At 45.6% G+C, this 19,425-nt stretch overlaps 1 protein-coding gene across 3 annotated transcripts in view; it reads right to left on the bottom strand.

Annotated features, from left to right (window-relative positions):
* Positions 1-19,187, bottom strand: part of OSBPL10 (oxysterol binding protein like 10) — a 228,543-nt gene extending 209,356 nt beyond the window's left edge. For all 3 annotated transcript variants that reach the window (XM_072651109.1, XM_072651110.1, XM_072651111.1), the window contains exon 1: positions 18,784-19,187. In XM_072651109.1, the coding sequence (XP_072507210.1) occupies positions 18,784-19,172 (389 nt within the window). In that variant the 5' untranslated portion in view covers positions 19,173-19,187. The remainder of the gene's footprint in view (positions 1-18,783) is intronic.
* Between the last annotated feature and the right edge of the window lie 238 nt (positions 19,188-19,425).

Below are 19,425 nucleotides of genomic sequence, written 5' to 3'. Positions count from 1 at the left end.
AGGAACCAGGACAGCAGTGGAGAGCGTTTGGGTGTGGATCGACCAAGTCAGAAACAAGGAGAGACATTTCATCAGAGTACAGTAAAGGAGAAGCTCGGGAAACAGTCCATCCAGGTGTAGCAGAAGCATGATAGTAGGCATTAGGAGACTTCATTTATCCAGACATCAGCTGGCACCCGGTCTTTCCCTGCCCAAAACAGAGCAGCTAATTGTTTCTGGATTTTGTCTTCAGGTAATTTCATGTTTCAAAAGGTGGAGGGACCAGTAAGGGAATGAGAAATAAGAGGGACAGCAGGCCCTCGTGCCTGGGAGCTGGTCCGCCTTTTCCTGTCTTAGTCACCCACTGGCTACATGACCCTGGGCAAGCGACTTACTTAGCCATACAAGACTCCCTGTGGAACTCTGTTAAGACTCAAAGCAGCAGAGAAGGTGCTGAGCTATATGGGGAAGAATTGTTCAGTGATGACTAGATAACTACCTAGAACTGATCTAGAACCCAGAACAACAAACCAAGCTGTGACCAGCCATCCTACAACCAAAAGGATGGCTAGAGATGGTGGATAAGAGATTATTCAGAAGACATCTTCATTCAAAACCAAAGTGATTTTATCAGTGAATCTCTTACAATCCAAGTCTTTTCCCTACATATCAAAGAAAAGGAATACATATGACACGGTCTCCCATTATCATCTTTTAATACAGGTCAGGGCCCAGGCTCTGAGGTGGGCTTACTCACAGAAGACCCTAATAAATCTGACCTTTGATAAGTCTCAGAGCAACAGAGAGATGGCGGAAATCCAAGGGGGCACAACAGTCTGGACGTTTGTTTAGTTTTTTTTTTAATTCTGAAGCCTTTGTGCCCCCTTTCCATATTTTTCCATAAATTTTTCAAGACCCCAAAATAAGCCCCAACATTTAGCATCCCTCCATTCCAATTTCTTTTGGCAAAACCCCCCACCCCAAGGACACGGTACAAAAGCCAATATTCACCCTGTGGCCAGGCTATTCTGGGTCTAGTTCAAAGATATCTCAAAGGTCAACCCTACTTAAATCATGATCTCTCTATAAAGCAAGAGAGCTTATCATCAGTTAATAATAACAGAAAAAAATTCCTTCTTAAAGTCTGATTTATTCAACTGTAAAATTACTCTTCCAAATTCACAGGGAACTAAGGGACTTGATGAGGAATCTCTGTGTCAGAGGGTAAATAAAACCAGTATTTTGCCGAGAGCTTCAGGAATACTTACAACAGTTTACATTTAGGGAGTACATTAAAGTTTGCCAAGCACGTTAGTGACACAGATTGTTTCGCAACTTTGGGAAGTGGGTGCTGTTATCATCCCCATTGAACAAATGAGAAAACGGAAGCCTAGAAAGAATCACACGGTCAGTAAGCCATCAGAGATGGGCAGGTCTAATACTAGAAGTCACTTGAGTCACAGGCTTGGAGCTGGAAAGACCCAAGTTGAAATCCTGTGTCAGACACTTACTAGATGTAGAACTCTGAGTAAGTCACAACCTCTGCCTCAGTTTCCTCATCTAGTAAAATAACACCTACTTCCCTGAGTTATTTGTAAGGACCAACTGCGATAATACGCACACACACACACACACACACACACACACGCAAAACACATAACACACACACACACACATATATATTATCACTTTTGCAAAGTGCTACATAAATGCTATTATTCTCGTATAACCACACCCACTACGTCACACCGCCTTTAGAAACAAGCCTAGAACCAGAGATGTAAAGCTTCTGATCCAGACTGACTCTCTTATGTTACAGGGGCCAAGAGAGGTTCAACGTCTCACCGCAAGTAGCAAGTGTCTGAGGCTGGATTTAAACCCCGGTCTTCTTAAGGTACAGCCTGCCAGCCACCAGCATCATACTCCCAAGAGGAAAGTTCAATGATAAACCATCTCCCACCGATACAGAGCGTTCTAGGTATTTGAAATACTTTGCATTTCAGCACATAGGTTATCCCATCTGCTCCTCACAACAGTCCTGAGGTAGATGGGACAACTGAGCCAAGCACAGTTAAGTAGTTCATCTAAGGCCAAACAATTCAAACCCAGGCCTTCAACATCTTCTACAAGACAGCTAAAGAACCCTAAAGCCCAGCTGCTTTGTACAGCTACTTTTAAAACAAACTCTTATTTCCTGTTTTTAATAACTCTGGAGTATCTGGCTACCCAGAAATCAAAACTTTTCCCCAAGACCTAGTCTCATCTGGGATGAGCAGCAGCTGACAATGAAGTCCAGCCTCACTCCTCCTAAAGAAGGCAGAGTCACTAAAAGCCACAACTTTTGACTCACACACCCCATTAGACATGTCTCAATGACAACCAAAAAACAGGGATGATTTGGAGCAAGAGAACTACTTCCACTTCACAGTCTAGCCAAACCCCTCATTTTAGCCACATGCCAACCCACAAAGCACAGGGCACAATACTTATGCTGCTTTATTTTGCAAAGAGTGGGTCCTCCCAAACTTACCGACAACTGACGTATGAACATCTCAGAAATTTTATCAACCAGTATATAATGCTTCCTCCTAACAAGTCATTTTGTGCATACACACACACACACATACACACACACACACACACACACACACACACAATCAGAAACTACCATCGGCAACAGGCTGAGAAATTCTATAGCCCAACGTCTCTTTTCTACCATCTCCTTTATTCTGCTTTGAGGAAAGCTAGGTACCTACTGTGTTTCCCATTTTCATCATTACTCATAGTTCAGTTAAAGCAGAGGGATGCCTCCTTAGATGGGGAATCAGTGAATAAACACTTATTAAGCACCTATAACCTGAAGACCCCAGGCTTTGCCAGTCAAACCAATGACCGAGTATGATGAAAGCTCATGGGTGGCCTGTGATGTTTTTATTATTTCTGTTTTTGCCTTCTATTGAGTAAATGTCTTTTATTGAGCACACGTTTAAGAGTCAAAGATGTCATTGTGACTATGTCATTGGGAAGCACACCAGTGGGGGCTCAAACTCAAGTGGTACATCAACTCTCAGCAGCTTCCTCCTCCGTAAAATGACAAGACTGGACTCGATGACCTCTGAGATGCCTTTCCAGCTCTAAATCTAAGATCAATCAAATGCATTTATTAAGCAACTACTATATGTGCTAGGCACTAGAGTACAAAGAGTAAAACCAGCCCTATTCTCCAGGAGATGACCTACCTAAGTCATGGGACCCTGGACAGGTCACTTAAGATCTAAGTCTCAGGCACAACTATTAGTCTTAAAATGAGGATAATAAGAGCCCCTCAGCTACAAGGCCCATCATAAAAATCAGATGAAATAACACATTGCAAAGGACTGCCCACTGGATTCACTCTTCCCAGGGCACGCCAGACAAGAATGAAATGCCAAAGAACTGCCCCAAGACCAAGACCTCCTTCACAGAATCTGACATCTGGAAGGGACCCCAGTGACCATCAAATCCAAGGGTCTTAACTAGGGGGTCCACAAACTTGGATTTGATCTACATATTTATATATGTGTGTGTGTGTGTATATATATATATATACATATATACTCACAAATATATGTATATACATATATACATACATATATGTATACATAGGTATGTGTGTATATACATATATGTATATTGACAATTGCACGCCAAGATAATAGGTTTCATTTGTAATCCTATATGGAGATTTTTTGTTATTTAAAATTATTTTGAGAAGGGGTCCATCAGCTTCATCAGATTTCCAAAAGGGTCCAGGAAACAAAAAAGGCTAAGAGTTCCTGATCTAGTCCAACTTATTGCGCCCAAGAGGAATTCCCACTATAAAGTCCTCAACAAGGGGTCATCCAATCTCTGCTTAGAGACCTCCAGGGAGGGGAAGCCCACCACCATCCTTGACCATTAGGATACATAAGTATGATTGGTTTTTTGCATTAGGGCCAAAAGAACTGAGAAGATCTCTCTGAAATTGCAATCGAAGGCTAAATGAAAATAAGAATCAATATTCACTTAACACACGATTTTTCAGTAGATTTCTTCAACTCTAATGCTCTGTAAAAGTAAAGCCAACTTACAGGTCTAAATTCTCAGACTGTGTCTGAGACCTTTACAAGACCCTTGCCCATTGATCCATCCATAAAAGGTTTCTAATTTTTAAAAATAAATCACACTGGTACATCTCGTAAGCCTTCCCCAGTAGGACAAAAGGAAAGCTGCAGTTATTATTTCAGGGACCAGTGAAGGTTGAAATGTTATTGAGAAAATGGATTTTCAAAGGAACTGTGAACCAGTCCCTTTGAACTAGGAAAGTCACTCACCCAATAAGCAGGTTGTTTAGGTGGTAAACTGAGGTCTGACCAGGATAGATGATAACTGTACCTTGGGCAGCCCTCCAGGTTTGGCACAATATGTACTTTCTGGATTTTATCTCATGTGGTATCCTAACAACCCTACAAAGGAGAGATGGCACAAACATCCACAGTACCATTGTATAAAGGAGAGATTTCAGGCCCAGACAGTCCGGTCAGAATCACAAAGCTAAGCCAAGATTTCCAGACCACCCAATGCAGCACCCTCACCACCATGCCCAGCTGTGGCTGCCTCTCAATGTTACAGCACACATTTCTCCCCAGGCTTTTGTGGTGCCAGAAACCACTGTGTTTCAGAGAAAACAACTCCAGCTCTCCAGTTAAAATCCCACCTTTTATGCTCACTACTTTAAATCCCTGGGCCTCAGTTTCCAGAGCTGTAAAATGAACGCATTGGCCAAACCCTCCCTTCTCCAGGAACTCAACCAGCCAAGGTGAGTGTGTTGAGGGAAGCAGGGAGGGCAGAGGTGGGAGGGTGGGGGTGGGGGTGGGGGGTTCTGGACAATTAAGTGCAGAGTTTGGCTACATTAGTTCTGGGGAATGTTTGCTTTTCCTCTTTCTTTCAGGAGATGGCTCGGGAGGGGAAGTAAGAGGTACAAAAGATACCAATAAAAATTAAAGAAAAATACATTAAATTAAAGGGCTGGGCTAGATTGCCTCTGAGAGTCCTTCTAGACCAGCGGTAGGGAACCTGCACCAGGTTTCCCACTCCTCTTCTAGACCTGTAAATTACAGATTAACATACATTTAAAACAAAACAAGATCACAGAATCATAGATTTACATATACTGACAAACAGCTCCATCCTGTCTTGGGGGGGCAGGCACGCTACAGGTACAAAATGTTACAAACTAGATCAGGTTTGCTACATTTTTTTCCCTTGTAAACAAATGATGATACAATGCTAAGAATGGGGGAGGGGGAGAGGAAGAGAGGAGGAAAAGGAGGGGGGAAGGCCCCACTAAAATCTGGAAAAGGAAACAGGAAACAAAATGTGAAAAGCCAGACGACAACAGGCTTTAACAGTCAGAGATTAGAATTTCTGCCAGAGGAAGAAGTTAGGTTACAGCTGGTGCTCTAAGCAATTCTTCCTAAATTGGAAGAAATCTGCCAATGTGTCCTTGAGGCCAAGGCTCAGGGCCTGAAGGTCTCAATCGATGAAGGCATCTCAGGTTTGGAAGAGACGCGTCACACAAAGGACACAAGAGGACTCAATTTCCAAAATGGCCCAGCAATCACAGGTATTTGGGGAAGGCTGCTGTCAATTCCTCTTCACTCAGAGAGCCTTTTAAAAGTTATACTATATCACTATATCACCAAAGTCCATTTTAGACAGCACAATATAATTCCCCCAAGTTCCCAATGCTTCTTATATGTTACCTAATAACCTAGGCCTGGCAAGTCTAACAACAGATATTACCCTGACTGAATGCAGGGATGGATGCACTGAGTGGGCTTCTGATCTTCTATATAAGGTCCAGTCACTGACCAGTGGCAAAGGCCCTCCGCCACTTACTAGCTATGACCCTGGGCAAGTCACTTCACCCTGTTTCCTCATCTGTAAAATGAGCTGGAGAAGGAAATGCAAACCACTCCAGTATCTCTGCCTAGAAAACTCCAAAATGGCATGAAGACTCCATAAACTCAACCAACTCCTGGGTCCAGCGGTCACTTCAGTGGGCAGTGAGGTGGCACAGTGGATAGAGCCCTGGGCCCTCTCAGGCAAGTCAGGCTGTGCGATTCTGAGCATTTTAATTAACCTGTCTGCCTCAGTTTCCTCATCTATAACAGGGCTAATAATAGCACTTGCCTCACAGAGTTGTTATGAGAAACAACTGATATATAGATATAGATATAGATAGATATATATGGCACTTTGCAAACTTTAAAATATTCTATAAAATGCTAGCAATAATTATTATTATAATTACAGGACTGAGAAATGTAAATGTCTCTACATAAATTTTTTTTTTTTTACCAACTTAGAGCTCTAAGCTACTATTTTTTAAAAGTAATGGTTTCTTGGATAAACAGAAACCAAAGGACATTCCAAAAACTAAATAAGCCATTAAATGCCTCCTATGTACAAGGCACTGCATGCTAGGTGCTGGAACGGAAGTCAACAAGCATTTATAAAGTACTTACTATGTGCCACGCTCTATGATAAATGCTGGGTGTTTAAAGAGAGGGGAGAGAAAAAAATGCCCTGCCTCCAAGGAGCTCATGGGCTACAGGGGGAGAAAACACATAAAGCACTATGTTGGAACCGAACAGATACAGAAAACTGGCTGTAATCTCAGGGGGAGGCACCAACATGAAGTGGGACTAGGAAAGGTTCCTTGCAGAAGGCAGGATTTGAGCTGGAAGCCATAAGAACCAGGAGGCAGAGAGAGCATCCCATGCCTGGGAGACAGCCAGGGAAGATGCCCAGAGTCACGGATGGCATGTGCTATGCAAGAAACCACAAGATCCTTGATGGAAGTGTGCCTGGATGGGGAAAAAGGAGAACTTTCGTCCCCTAAAGAAGTACCTCTTCGATTGGGAGACAGAAATACAGGATATTTCAAGTAAAGAGAAAGTACAAGTAAGTAGGCTAAGTATCTCAAGACCTGGAATCTCCTCCATTTTGGAGGGTACCTCCTTCTTCCCCAACATGCAGATTCCCAAACATAAACTCATCCTGGGTGCTTCCGACTCCCACATCCCAGTCAATCAATCTCTACCTCCATATCTACCACCTCTCTGCTCATGTGACCACTGTCCTCCATCAGTGACCTCACACCTGGACTTATACTTCCAATGACTCCCCTGTCCAATCAAGTACCTCCACACAGATACCAAAATATTTTCCTAAAGTATAGGTCTGACCATGCCCACTCCCCTGCTCAAAAATCTTCACTGGCTCCCCACTGCCTATTGACTAAAACACAAAACTCCTTTGCCTAGAATTTACAGCTCTCCAAAATCTCCCAATAAATGTTCCATACATTCCATAATCCATGCCCCTTGCCATCTTCCACCTTCCAATCAAACTGGGCTATAACCATTCATGGAAGGCAAACTCCATCTTCCACCTCCACACATTTGCAAAAGTGGTTCCCTTATGCCTAGGGTGCATTCTCTCCAGAAATCCTCAGAATTCCCTTCTCTGACATCTTTCCCCATCTTATGAGAGCTATCTCCTTCCACACTATATTCTAATTAACCAATCAACCAGCATAACACCAGATGCCAGAAATACAATGGCCAAAACAAAATGTTTTGAGGAACGTTCTGGGTCTCTTTGAGGACAGGGACTGTTTTGTTTTTCTCTTTGTATCTTGAGGGCCTTCCAAAGAGTAGAACCCAGACCTTCACTATCACAGACACACCCACAGGTAAGGTAAACATAGGGAAACAAGACAGAGGGAATTCCCCTCTACCAATACAGGTTGGCACCTGCTCTGTAATCTGGGATCTTGGAGATCAGCCTGGTGCCCCAAGAGAGTAAGTGACTCACCTAGGCCACAAGACTCTCATTTCAGAGGTAAGCCTTGAGGATCCAAAACTCTGGCCAACTTATCTGCAGAGATCAGACTAGCTAAAAATACTCTAAAAAAAGTCTAGGAATCGGAAGTCATTCAACTTTAAAATAAAACCAGTCCTAGATTAACACCATACCATGTGAGATGTGCAATCCGGCAAAGAAAGGTGTGAGCAGCCCCGAGTTTCAGCTCAAAGCTTGGGAAAATATAGTCAGTGTGACTATGAGGAGACGAAATATGTGGGGAAAGGGGCATCGCTGCCAGATTTCAGAGGGTTTTCAATGCCAGGCCAGGGAGTCAGGGTCTCGGCAGCCACTGAAGATTTCTAAGCAGAATCAGCCCGGGCCTTTGGAAGTGTCAAAGGATAAAAGAAAAAGGGGACAATTTAGTCTAAGTTTTTGGTTCAAGGACTATGATGCACGCTGCCCTCAGATTCAATAGGCAAGATGGGGACACACATATCAGTTTCCTGAAACACATGTTGATGATCAGGTGTCCGTCCTGTCAAACTGGCCAGCCATCTGTCGGCAATTCAGGAAAACAGAGTGAGTCAGTTTTTAATACCATTTCCCTGCATTTCATGGGGCTCCCTGGAATCACAGAAACTAACACTTGACGGAAAAAAATTTCCACTTACAGAAAATTCACCTTGAAAGCAAGCGACCGTAATAATATTACAGAACATTTTGTACAAAGGTATCAACTGCAGACTTCCCATAAAACCGAACAGGAGCACATTAGTCAGACTAATAAAAAATACACACACTGGCCCAGGTCAACGCAGAGGGAACTAACCAGGCAATATCAAGGTTAACCATGACGGTTTCTCATCAGCCTTTGTAAGGAGGTGCTTCTCGGCCACCTACCTCCTTCTCAATGGGCTGCTGGACCAGCCAGGCTGACCACTGAGGTTCTTAAGTATTTGAACTCAAGCATAGACATTGCTAAATTGGGGGATGGAGGTGACCCAAGGGTGAGTCCAGACTCTGCTCCTCACAGCTGGCTAGCCCTGGCCAAGTTCCTTCAGTTTCCTCAATGGTGAAATGAGGGGGCAAAGAGAGATGATTTCCAAAGGCCCTTCCAGCTGACCAGTGAGGATGATGCACTTACTTCCTCTTCCACCTGCATATCTAGGGATGCTGCTGCTGAGGCCAGGTCATTCAAGGCAAACAAGGATTCTCATTCCCATCTTGGTACTTATCAACATTCAGGAGAGTTGCACTGTGGCATTCTGGGCCTTAATAAAATCACTACCCTTGCCACTTTAACAGTGCTCACTCCACTGAGAGGTGGTGAATCTAGAGCTTCTCCCTAATATAACAGAATTCTGGGAGCCCCTCCATAGCATCTTTGTTTCATCACATCCTTCTAGATGGGCATCCTGAGAAAGCATAGAAAGCTTTGGATTTTTACCGACATTTTATATTTTCTTTGAAAAGACTAGAGAAACAGCAATGCCTCTTGACTGGAGTTGTTTTTGCTATTTTCATCTGGACCCCCAAACTTCATTGACCTGGGGAAGAAACTGACTCTCCTAATTCTACCAATTCAGATCAGCAACTTCTCTGCCCCTAAATAGTTGGCTGGGGCACAAAGAGGTTGATGGACTTGCCCTGGATGGCACTGCCAGTGTCTGTCAGAGACAAGACTTGAACCCAGGCTGCCCTCGCTACAAGATCTGCTGACCAGGCTATCTCTCCACTCTCGTCATCATCATCATCTCAGTAGAACCTAAGCATTTCTTTCTGTAAAGTTCTACACTGTCAGGGTTATCAAAAATCAAATTAATGAAGGAAAGGAGAGGTTGCCATTTTAAAATTTTTTTACAGAGTTTTTGGTCCTAATCCATATCGGGCCAGAGCCAGACTAAGTGGGTCATTACAAGAACTCATTACAAGCTCCCAAGAAAATCATTTCTGCTGTCCCCTTCCAGGAGATGGCTGCTGCCATCAAATTTTTCTTCTCTGACTCCTCTGCGTAAGATCCAGAGCATGTCTTCATCATGGCCCAAGGCCATGGATCAAAGAAATTAACTTCCTCTTAATATGTGGCCAAGGAAAAAACTGGAAATAAAGTGGGTGCCAACGACCAGGAAACGGTTTAACAAAAAGTGGTCATGGAATATTGCTGCATTTATGAGAAATAAAGAATATGAGGAATTGAGAGAAACACAGGAAGACTTGTTTGAACCGATGCAGAGAGAAACAAGCAGAACCAAAAGGCCAACGTATACAATGACCATCGATGACATAAAGGAGAGTCAAACTCTAATTATAATGATTACATACATTTCCCTCCTCTTAGTAGAGAGGTGGGGGCTGCAGATACAGAATGTGGCAAACACCATGTTGGCTGATTTTGCTTAAATGTTTTTCAGATATAAATTGGAGTAAAACAACATAAGAGTAAGGATTGATTCAAGGGAATTCCTTACATCTTCAAGTGTCTCTTCTACCTTGAGAAGCCAGCGATGGGGATGAGAAATAAGGACCAAGAAAGAAACTCCAGAAGACCAATCAATCAATTAGAAAATATTTTTTTAACCATCTACAAAAAGAAGTTCTTCCCCTTTCCGGTGTTGTTCTTCGGCAAATCGGTTAAGCCTACGAGAACCCCTTCTCAGAATGTTTTTAAATGCATAAAATGAAATATGGAGAATTACAAAGGACATCAATTAAATTTAAACAGTTATCAAATTTTTTTTAAGTTCATGAAATTTCAAAGGACTTTTTCAAACATGAAAAATGTTACCCACCTCCAAAGAAAAAACTGAAGGAGGTGAATGCAGGTCAAAGCATACTATTTTTTCACTCTATTTTTCTTGTGGGGTTTTGAGTGTGTTTTTTTCACAACACGGCTAATATGGAAATATGTTTTGCTTGACTGCATATGTGTAAAGAGATATCAAATTGTGTATCTTCTCAAGGAAGGAGAACAGGGAGGGAAAAATGGAGCAAAACTGAAACTCAAAATTTTTGAGTTTCAAAATCAAATATCAAATATTGTTTTTACATGCAATTGGGGGAAAAAATATAAAAATTTTCAAAAAACAAAAGTTGATGGATCCCAGGTAAGAAGCCCTGGCCTAAAATGTGCCAGCCACTCTGCTAAGCTCCAGTGGCATAACAGAGGGGCACAAAAATAAAACATCCCTGCTCTCAGAGAGTTTATATTCTATATGTCCATATACAAATATGTCCTGAATAGATGAAGCTGATTCTTGGGCTGTAATATTAGACAAACCTCAAAATTGGAATTCTAACTATTAGAAAAAATGACAAAAATGTCAGTGGGTGACTGAGAAGTATTTGGGGTAACTCTCAAATCCTTAAAAGAGATTAAAATGAAGAATTAAGGAATCTTAACAGTGTAAAAAGTTCTCCTACCTCATACAAGAATCCCTGAAGCAGCCTGGACAGATAGGGGTCCAGCCTAGTCTTAAATACTTCCACAGGCAGGTAGAGGACCAGATAAGGTTAAAATTCACATTTCAATAAAATCAACTTTCATCTACCTCCACACCCACTTCAGGGCCCTTGGCTGATACACCCAGATGAGCATACTGATCCCATTCAAGAATCAGCCTAGCAACCCAAATTCTCCTACAGAAAGGTGGCTGTTACCATGGCAACAGTTTAAGGGTAGATTGGGGGTAGGGGGGAAGGAAAGGGTGATAGGGAACCTTTCCAAGGCTCCCATCAGGGACTGCTGGAGTAAGAAGTGCTTCCAGCAGAGCAAACACAGCCCTGTAGCAGAAACCCACAGGTTAAAGGAAAAAAAGATGGACCTTAGCCTGGTGGAAAGGGTGACTGAATTGGAATGAAAAGGACCCAGGCTGGCAGCTTCCTACCTCTGACTGGGGCAAAGCCCCTCACCTCCATGGGTCTCAATTTCTTCATTTGTTAAGTCAGCAGGTTTGACTTGATCTTTCTCTAAAGTCTGTACACAGGAGACCATGGTGAAAAAGTGGGAAAATGAGAAGCCAGGGCTGGGTTGAGATCCCTGGGTCCTCGAGATGTGTTTCATTTTCAGGAAGGAAGGAATTGTGGGTTCAGATGGGTCAAACACTTATGAAGCAAAGTATAAAGCGACCAGTAATATTAATATTAAACAGTAATACTTACTGTTACGGGAGCCAGCTAGTTTACATGCAGAGTTTTACCTAGGTATGATATCCTTCAAAAACAACACCTCAAACTCACTACATACTGGTGGGCTGCCAATCCTGGTTTTCTTAGTATCTCAAGGTTCTTTCCATTCTCTCCCATAGAATCTCAGAGCTGGAAGTACCCTCAGATGCTGCCTTACCCAACTGCAGCAGCAGGCATCCTGCCACATCCAGGATGCCCTGCTAGCACAGGTTCTTAGATTCACTTTTCTAAAAGGAAAGCAACTTTGGAGAGGTCAACAACCTTCTTTAATCACATATACAAGCAGAGAAATAAGGACCAGATAGGGCTTCACAAGCAACACACACGACAGATGAACAGACAGATCCAAATGTCTGATCATTACATACGTACATAGTTACCAGAGGGGTTTTCAAAGGGGTGGGGGCATTCCTTAACGGCTTCCCAGAGTCTCATGTGGCACTCAAACCTTCTTCCAAAGAGTATATGCACACATTTCAGAGCCAGAGGGCCTTGCCACCCTCATGACCCAATGCTATTACCAATTAACAAAAGGTATGGGCCTACCTACAAATCAATCTTCTCTTAATAGGCTCCACCTGAGGCCTATTAATGGGCAGGCAAGATCTTTAACTCTTACACCAACCCACACCTGAAACAAAAATTCCCTCTGCATCCCACCAGACAAGGGGAAAGACCTCTTCTGAGGGAAGCCCAGAGCTTCCTCAGACCACCCACTTTGCCTCAATCTTTCTTTTTCATTTTATTAATTCTATTTATTTTCAGAGTTCCACAATCACTACCATATAACTTAGATTTCTTTTTCCCTCCCTCCCCCCTACTTCCCCCCTCCCTCCCCAAGAATGCAGACAATTTTATTTAGATTCTACACATACATTCCTATTAAATACATTTTCACCACAGTCATGCTGCATAGAAGAATTGAAATGAATGGGAGAAATCATATAACAAACCAAAGCATAATACAAAAGAAAATGATCTGCTACATTCTGCAATTGAATTCCATAGCTCTTTCTCTGGATATGGAAGGCATTTTGCCTTAAAAGACCATTAGGAATTTTTTTTTTTTTTATGTCCTGGCATTGCAATGAAGTTCCAAGTCTACCAGAAAAATCCTCACACATTGTGGTCATTGCTGTGCACAAAGTTCTCCTGGTTCTGCTCCTTTCACTCAGCATCAGATCATATAAGTCTTTCCAGGTCTCTCTGAAGTCTTCCTGTTTCATCATTTCTTATAACACAATAGTATTCCATTATATTCATATACCACAACTTGTTCAGCCATTCCCCAACTGATGGGCATCCCCTTTCCAGCCTCAATCTAACTCTGTGTCACTTCCATCTGTTGCTCCAAGCCCGTCCCTAGCAAAGCCATCCATTTCAATGTGAGACATAGTCTAACCTGCAGAGAGGACAGCCAGACCACCAGCCACCTGGTCCTGAAAGCTATGTAACAATGGTTACTGACCAATGCCTCAAAGCAGAGTTTAATTTCAAAGTGATTATCAAAAAAGTGACCCCATGCCCCTCTGCTTTTAGAAGACAGGAAGTTAAGAGGCAAAAACCTAACCTTCCAAAGAGGCCAGAGACCCACCTCCACTCTCTGGTGGAGAAACTGTCATCTTCAGGGTTCTGACCACAGGAAGGGTTCAACTGGAAACTTCAATTCCTCTTCAATTCAGCTGTTTCCTGAATGCCCAAGGGGTGTGTCAGCTGAGTAAGCACTGAAGGGGTGGAGGTGTCTATATAACAAGAGAAGGCCTCCAAGGGTCACCATGAGAAGCAATCCAGGGATTACAGAGGGAGTCTGCTGGAAGTCACAGGACCACCTAGGTAAGTGGCGCCACTAACCTGTGCTTCTCCACCCCCAATCCCAGCTCTGGCTGCCCCACTTCCCTGAACCTCATTCATCAACAGGGCTGGATCTAGAGTCACAGAAGCTCTGCCCCGCATGACCTTGGACAAGTCACTATCAAGTTCTTGGCCTCAGCCTCCTTATCAGCAAAATGAGGGGCATGGAGTCGATGTCCCTTCTGGTCTACACCTATTACTCTTCCTGTTCTATGGCAGGGCTAAATGAGACCATGGGGAGCATCTAGTCTAACCAGCTCATCACACACTAGGCAGATAGCTTGTCCAAAGTCACACAGCAAATAAGAAACAGAACTGCAAAACCCAGATCCTAAGGGAAACTGACATTTCATGGTCATAAAAAGTTTGAAAGGTACTTCACATACATCATCCCATTTGAGCTACACAATAACCCGGTGGAGTTATGGCGCATAATAAGCTCAGTTACATAAGCGATATAATTACATATAATAAGCCCAACATAGGACTTATTGTCCCCAGTTAACAAGTGAAAAAGCACATTAAGTATAAGAGGTCAGGTCTCTCCTAAAACTAATCAGTGCTCCACTTAGTGGCCAAGATGAATCCCCCCACTCAATATGCTTCAAGGTCTGCCCATCACTCCAGATCAAATACAGACTTGCTTTCACAAGTAAAGACCTTCAGTCTTTTCTGATCAAGCCATCCATCAATAAACATTTATTAAGTGCCTTCTATGTGCCAGGCACTGTGCTAAACATCGGGCATACAAAAAGAAGCAAAAGAAACACCATATTCTCCTCCACACCCAAGAAGATACTCCATTCCCCATCTCTGGGTCTTGCCCTGGCTGTCCCCCACACCTGGAATGCTCCGTCCCTTCATTTCCCTGTTCAAATCCCGCTTGCCCTAGGAGGCCTGCCCAGCACCTCCTATCTCACAAGAAGTCCCATCTAGTCTGCATTATACTATATGCTATATATACTACTATAAGGCAGTATATACTAGTCTGCATTATACCTAGGACGGACTTGTGTGTCTCTCCCATTTGAATGGAAGGTCTCTTGAAGGCAGGGACTGTCTTTTTTCCCCTTTCTTTGTGTACCAGCACACAGTGCCTGGTACATAAACAACAGGAGTTTAATAAGTACTTACTGACTTGACTCCACAAGAGATCCAATGTTCTTTCTACTATCCCAAGCTTCCCTTCAGAGACTTGGGCAGGTTTCCCACCCCTGGACTATAGAATCCCTTCCAGCTTAAGAAATTTTAATTCAATGAAAAAGGAGGAAATCCAGTTGATGAGTCAAACTTGGAAGCTATGGTGTGAAAAGAACCCTGAGCATGACCCATATTTCTTTTCTGCTCTATTATCTGGAACAACATGCAATATTTATCTTAAAAAATAAAAACTTTCTTCAAAGAGAATCACCATCTTCCCTAATTTTAAAGAAAACTTACCTTAAAAGTCCCTGAGATACTAAAATAACTAAGTCTGGGCCATCCCGGCAAAGGAGAAAAGCAAGGCCTGCCCTCAAATTAAAATCCACATGGTAAAGGGTGAATGACAATGCGGTGCCATGGGAAGATGGCTAGCTTGGGAGTCAAGAAGTCCTGGATTCAGATCCTGCTCTGACACTCACTAGCTGTGTGACTGTGGACAGGTCACTAAAGCTGAGCCAAAGACATATTCACTCATTCACAGACCAATTGCCATGTGCTATGGATACCAAAGGAATCTTTGAATGATGCTAAAACTCAGGATGAACATGGATTTGGAACAGGAAGGGACCTTAGATACCATCAAGTCCAACCCCAGCAATTTATGAATAAAGAAACTGAAGCCCAAGATAAATAATTTGCTTAAGCCAGAGCTAGGATTTGAACTCAGGTCCTAAGGTAACGGACCTACATCTCCTCCTCTCCTACCAGGCTCCCTCAAGGGCAGGACTCAGCTGCCCTATCTTTCTCTGAAGCTCAAACAGCACCTTGCACGAGGCAGGACCTTGAAATGTATCCAGACTACAGAATGGGCCAGCTCCCACAGCTACCTCGGGCAGGGGATAGGGAATTTGGACAGACACACCTGTTAACTCAGCCCCAGTCTTTCCTAATTACTTCCTGAAGCAACTGGTACAGTCCCATAGCTGCTCAGTTTATCATCACAATGCCCAAAACTGCAGAAGTTTTTCTAAAAAAATTATACTGATGATCAGGGAATATACTTCCAATCTGCCTTCCCCTCACCTCCCCCCCCAAAAAAAGAAGCCCCATTTTACTGAGACAAAGACAGGCCTTGAAAAATAAACCTCAGCTCTCAGAATTAATCAGCACCACACAAAGGAGCCATGCCTAAAACAAGCAATCCTGCAAAAACTACAAATGAATAGAAATGATGTTCTGGAAAGGCTGGTTGCTGCACCAATCAGAGCACGGAGGGTAGTGATCCCCACTTGGGTTTCGTACACCTGGGAAAACACCTGTGGGTAGATATAAGGGAAACCACTGGTTTTCTTAGCTTCAACCTCATTTATTATTTGAATAAACTTGCAAGGAATTATCAATGCATTTCAACAACTATGTCCCGTGCAAAGTGCATGCTGGATATACAAAGATGAGTGACAAGGACCTACCCTTGAGGGGCTTATAATTTTTTATCATAACTGTAGAGGCAGAAGGGACCTCTGAAAGCATCTTTTTACAGATGAGGAAACTGAGAGCCAGGAGGATCATACACTGGTAATAAGCAGCAGAGGCAGAATTTGGGGCACAGTAGCCTGGAGTCAGAAGACCCGAGTTCAAATCCAGCCTGAGACACTAGCTACGTAACCCTGGGCAAGTCACTTAATCTGCTTGCCTCAGTTTCCTCATCTGTAAAATGGAGATAACAGCAGTTACCTCCCAGAGTTGTTGAGAGGATCAAATGAGATAACAGTTCCAAAGCACTTAGCCCAGGGTCTGGCACACAGTAGGTGTTAATAAATGCTCTCTATTATTACTATTATTTCTACTTGACCTAAGTCCTCCAGCTCTAGAGCTGTTTTCATTGTGCTACACTGTCTCCCTCTACGACACAGCCCAAGTTCATCTTGGAGCCATTCCATCCCTATCTACTGAGGGGAGCTCTGGCACAGGGAGAGAACCCCAGATCTGGAAGGGTTCAATCCCAGCTCTGCCTCTACTCTCTGCTGGGTGACCTTAGACAAATCATTCATCTCTCAAGACCCAAGTTTCCTCATGTGAAAAATGAGGCTATTGAACTATTTCAATTAATAAGTATTTATTAATAACTGATGACTACATGCCAGTGCCAAGTATGTATATACCTAGAGAAGCAAGTCCCTTCTACAACCCCTTCCTTAGTTATTTCTTTTGGCAGCACAATTCAATGAACGCCTGAGTGCCCACTGGGTGTGATGCATTGGGCCAAACTCAGCTGCTTAGTCTGAGTTCTCAGAGGAAGAAAGTTTCCCCCAGCCTTAGCATAGTTCTTAATCCAGTTCCTCCACTTCCATGCTGGAAGCATCGGGCAGGGCAGGAGGAGACTCGGATAGAAGGTCATCCTACAAGACCTACTGGGTCACTCACCTCCCCCTGCATAGCTCAAGGTAGAAGGATTTGGGAAAATACAGTGCCTACCAGGAGGCACTAACCACAGCCACCAGCACAAGATGGGCAAACCTGAGCTTCACAAAATAAACAGGAGACAGAAACAAGGCTAGACTTCTCATTCCAACCCGCTCCCCGCCCCCCCCCCATTTAAACAGCGGACTGAGGACATTTCAGATTCCAATTCCTATAAAATCCTCCCCTCCCAGCCCTTCAGTATACTTTGCATGTGAATTAGATGCCTTGGTGGCCAGTGCACATACTCAAAGCAGAACCAATGCCCCAAGGTAGTAACGTTCATACCGAGAGTAACAGTCTCCCAGCTGGCATCAGACAGCCTTCCAGACCATCCAGGTGTGCTGGAGCGGTCTGGATCGCCTCCCACCCGTTCCACCTGTTTCTGATTTTGCTGAGAAGCAGAGGAAAAGTTGGGGGGAGAGAGGGGCAAGGCTGGCAGCCCGAAGGGGCAAAATTCAAAGGATTCAAAAGCGAAAGTACAACTTGGATCTCTTCTCCCGATCACAAGGTTCTTCCAGCAACCCAGAGTTAACCCAGCGTCCGTCTGGAAAATGTCCTGGGTTTCCATCTTCCCAGCCACCCAACCGGGGCACCCACCGAACAAGTGACCGACTGCACGGGATGGGAGGGGGCTGGGGCAAGGCCGGCCAAGCACCCGGGGCAGCCCTGCTGCCAGCCCATGCCCAGAAGGTGAGCCCCCGCGGGGGATGCCCACGTTCCTTCCGACCTGCGAGGCCTCTGGAAATCAGCAGACGAGACCGGCCCCAGCCAAACCACACCCTGTGGCCCTCCGGGAGGGCAGGTTTCCTTCACACGGTAGCAGCAGCTCCCGGGCCAGCAGGGGATGCAAGGCTGCTTAGTCTCGGCAGGCAGGGGTCCGGCCAGCGGTCACCCTCCTTGGGGTCCCCACCTGGAGCTCCAGGAGGCCGGGCTGCACCTGGCCTTGGCCTCGGCACCAGCGGGGACTCCCTCGTACTGCTCTCCAACTCAGCGGCTCCTCCCGACAGTCTGGGGCGAGGGACCCTAAAGACGCCGCTCGGGTTTAAGGCCCCCCCTTTTGTTCCAAAGTGCCAATGACTTTGTGGAGCCGGGTTTCAGGGAGGGAGGAGCGACCGACAGACTTCTAAAGGGACGCGATCCTCCGGGCTGCGGGCGGGGGGCAGCCCCAACTCCAGCAGGGGGTGGCGCGGCGACGCCCCCCGCCCGGCAGGCGTGCCCAGCGCGCACGTGCCCGCCCCAGGACGGCCCGGCCCCGGCCCCCCCGCTTACCTGTTCTGCCAGCCCTGCAGGAGGTTGGTGTACTTGCTGAGCACGCCCTCCAGGGCCGGCTCCCGCCTCCGGCCCCCGGCCCCGCACGGGCTGGCGGCCACCGAGCCCGGGCTGCTGTGGCTGCCCCCCTCCAGCCGCCGGCCCCCGGCCCCGCGGGCCGCCCACGAGCCCGACGGCGACGAGCCGGCCGAGGTGGCGCGGCTGCTGCTCCGGCTGCTGCCGCCGCTGCCCGGCCCGGGGCTGGCCGCCTTGTCCATGCTCCGGCGGCCGGGCCGGGCCGGGGCCGGGCCGGGCGCGCTGCTCTGGCCGCCGCGGGGCCGCTCCGGCTCGGGCTCGGGCTGGGGCTGCCGCCGCTCGCGCTCCCGATCCCGGGGAAACGCCTGACTCATACGGGAGGGCGGAGGGGGAGGGGCGGCGGCGAGGGGAGGAGGCAGGGCAGGGCAGGGGACGCGAGCCAACCGGGCTGGAGGCGCTCGGCGGCCCCTCCCCCGGCTGCGCTCCGGGAAGCTGGACCCGCCCCGGGAATGCCCGCGGCCCCCTGGCCCGGTCCCCGTGCGCCAGCGCTGGAGCCACTCAGCGCCCGGGCGGCCAGCTCCCGGGGGTGCCCGGGCTCCCCATCGCGCCCCGTGCACCCCGACACCT

This window comes from Notamacropus eugenii, chromosome 3 (assembly GCF_028372415.1).
Source record: "Notamacropus eugenii isolate mMacEug1 chromosome 3, mMacEug1.pri_v2, whole genome shotgun sequence".
In the NCBI taxonomy this organism is placed as follows: Eukaryota; Metazoa; Chordata; class Mammalia; order Diprotodontia; family Macropodidae; genus Notamacropus; species Notamacropus eugenii.
Note: the sequence above shows the minus strand (reverse complement) of the source record. Positions and strands in the feature narration are given on the sequence as shown.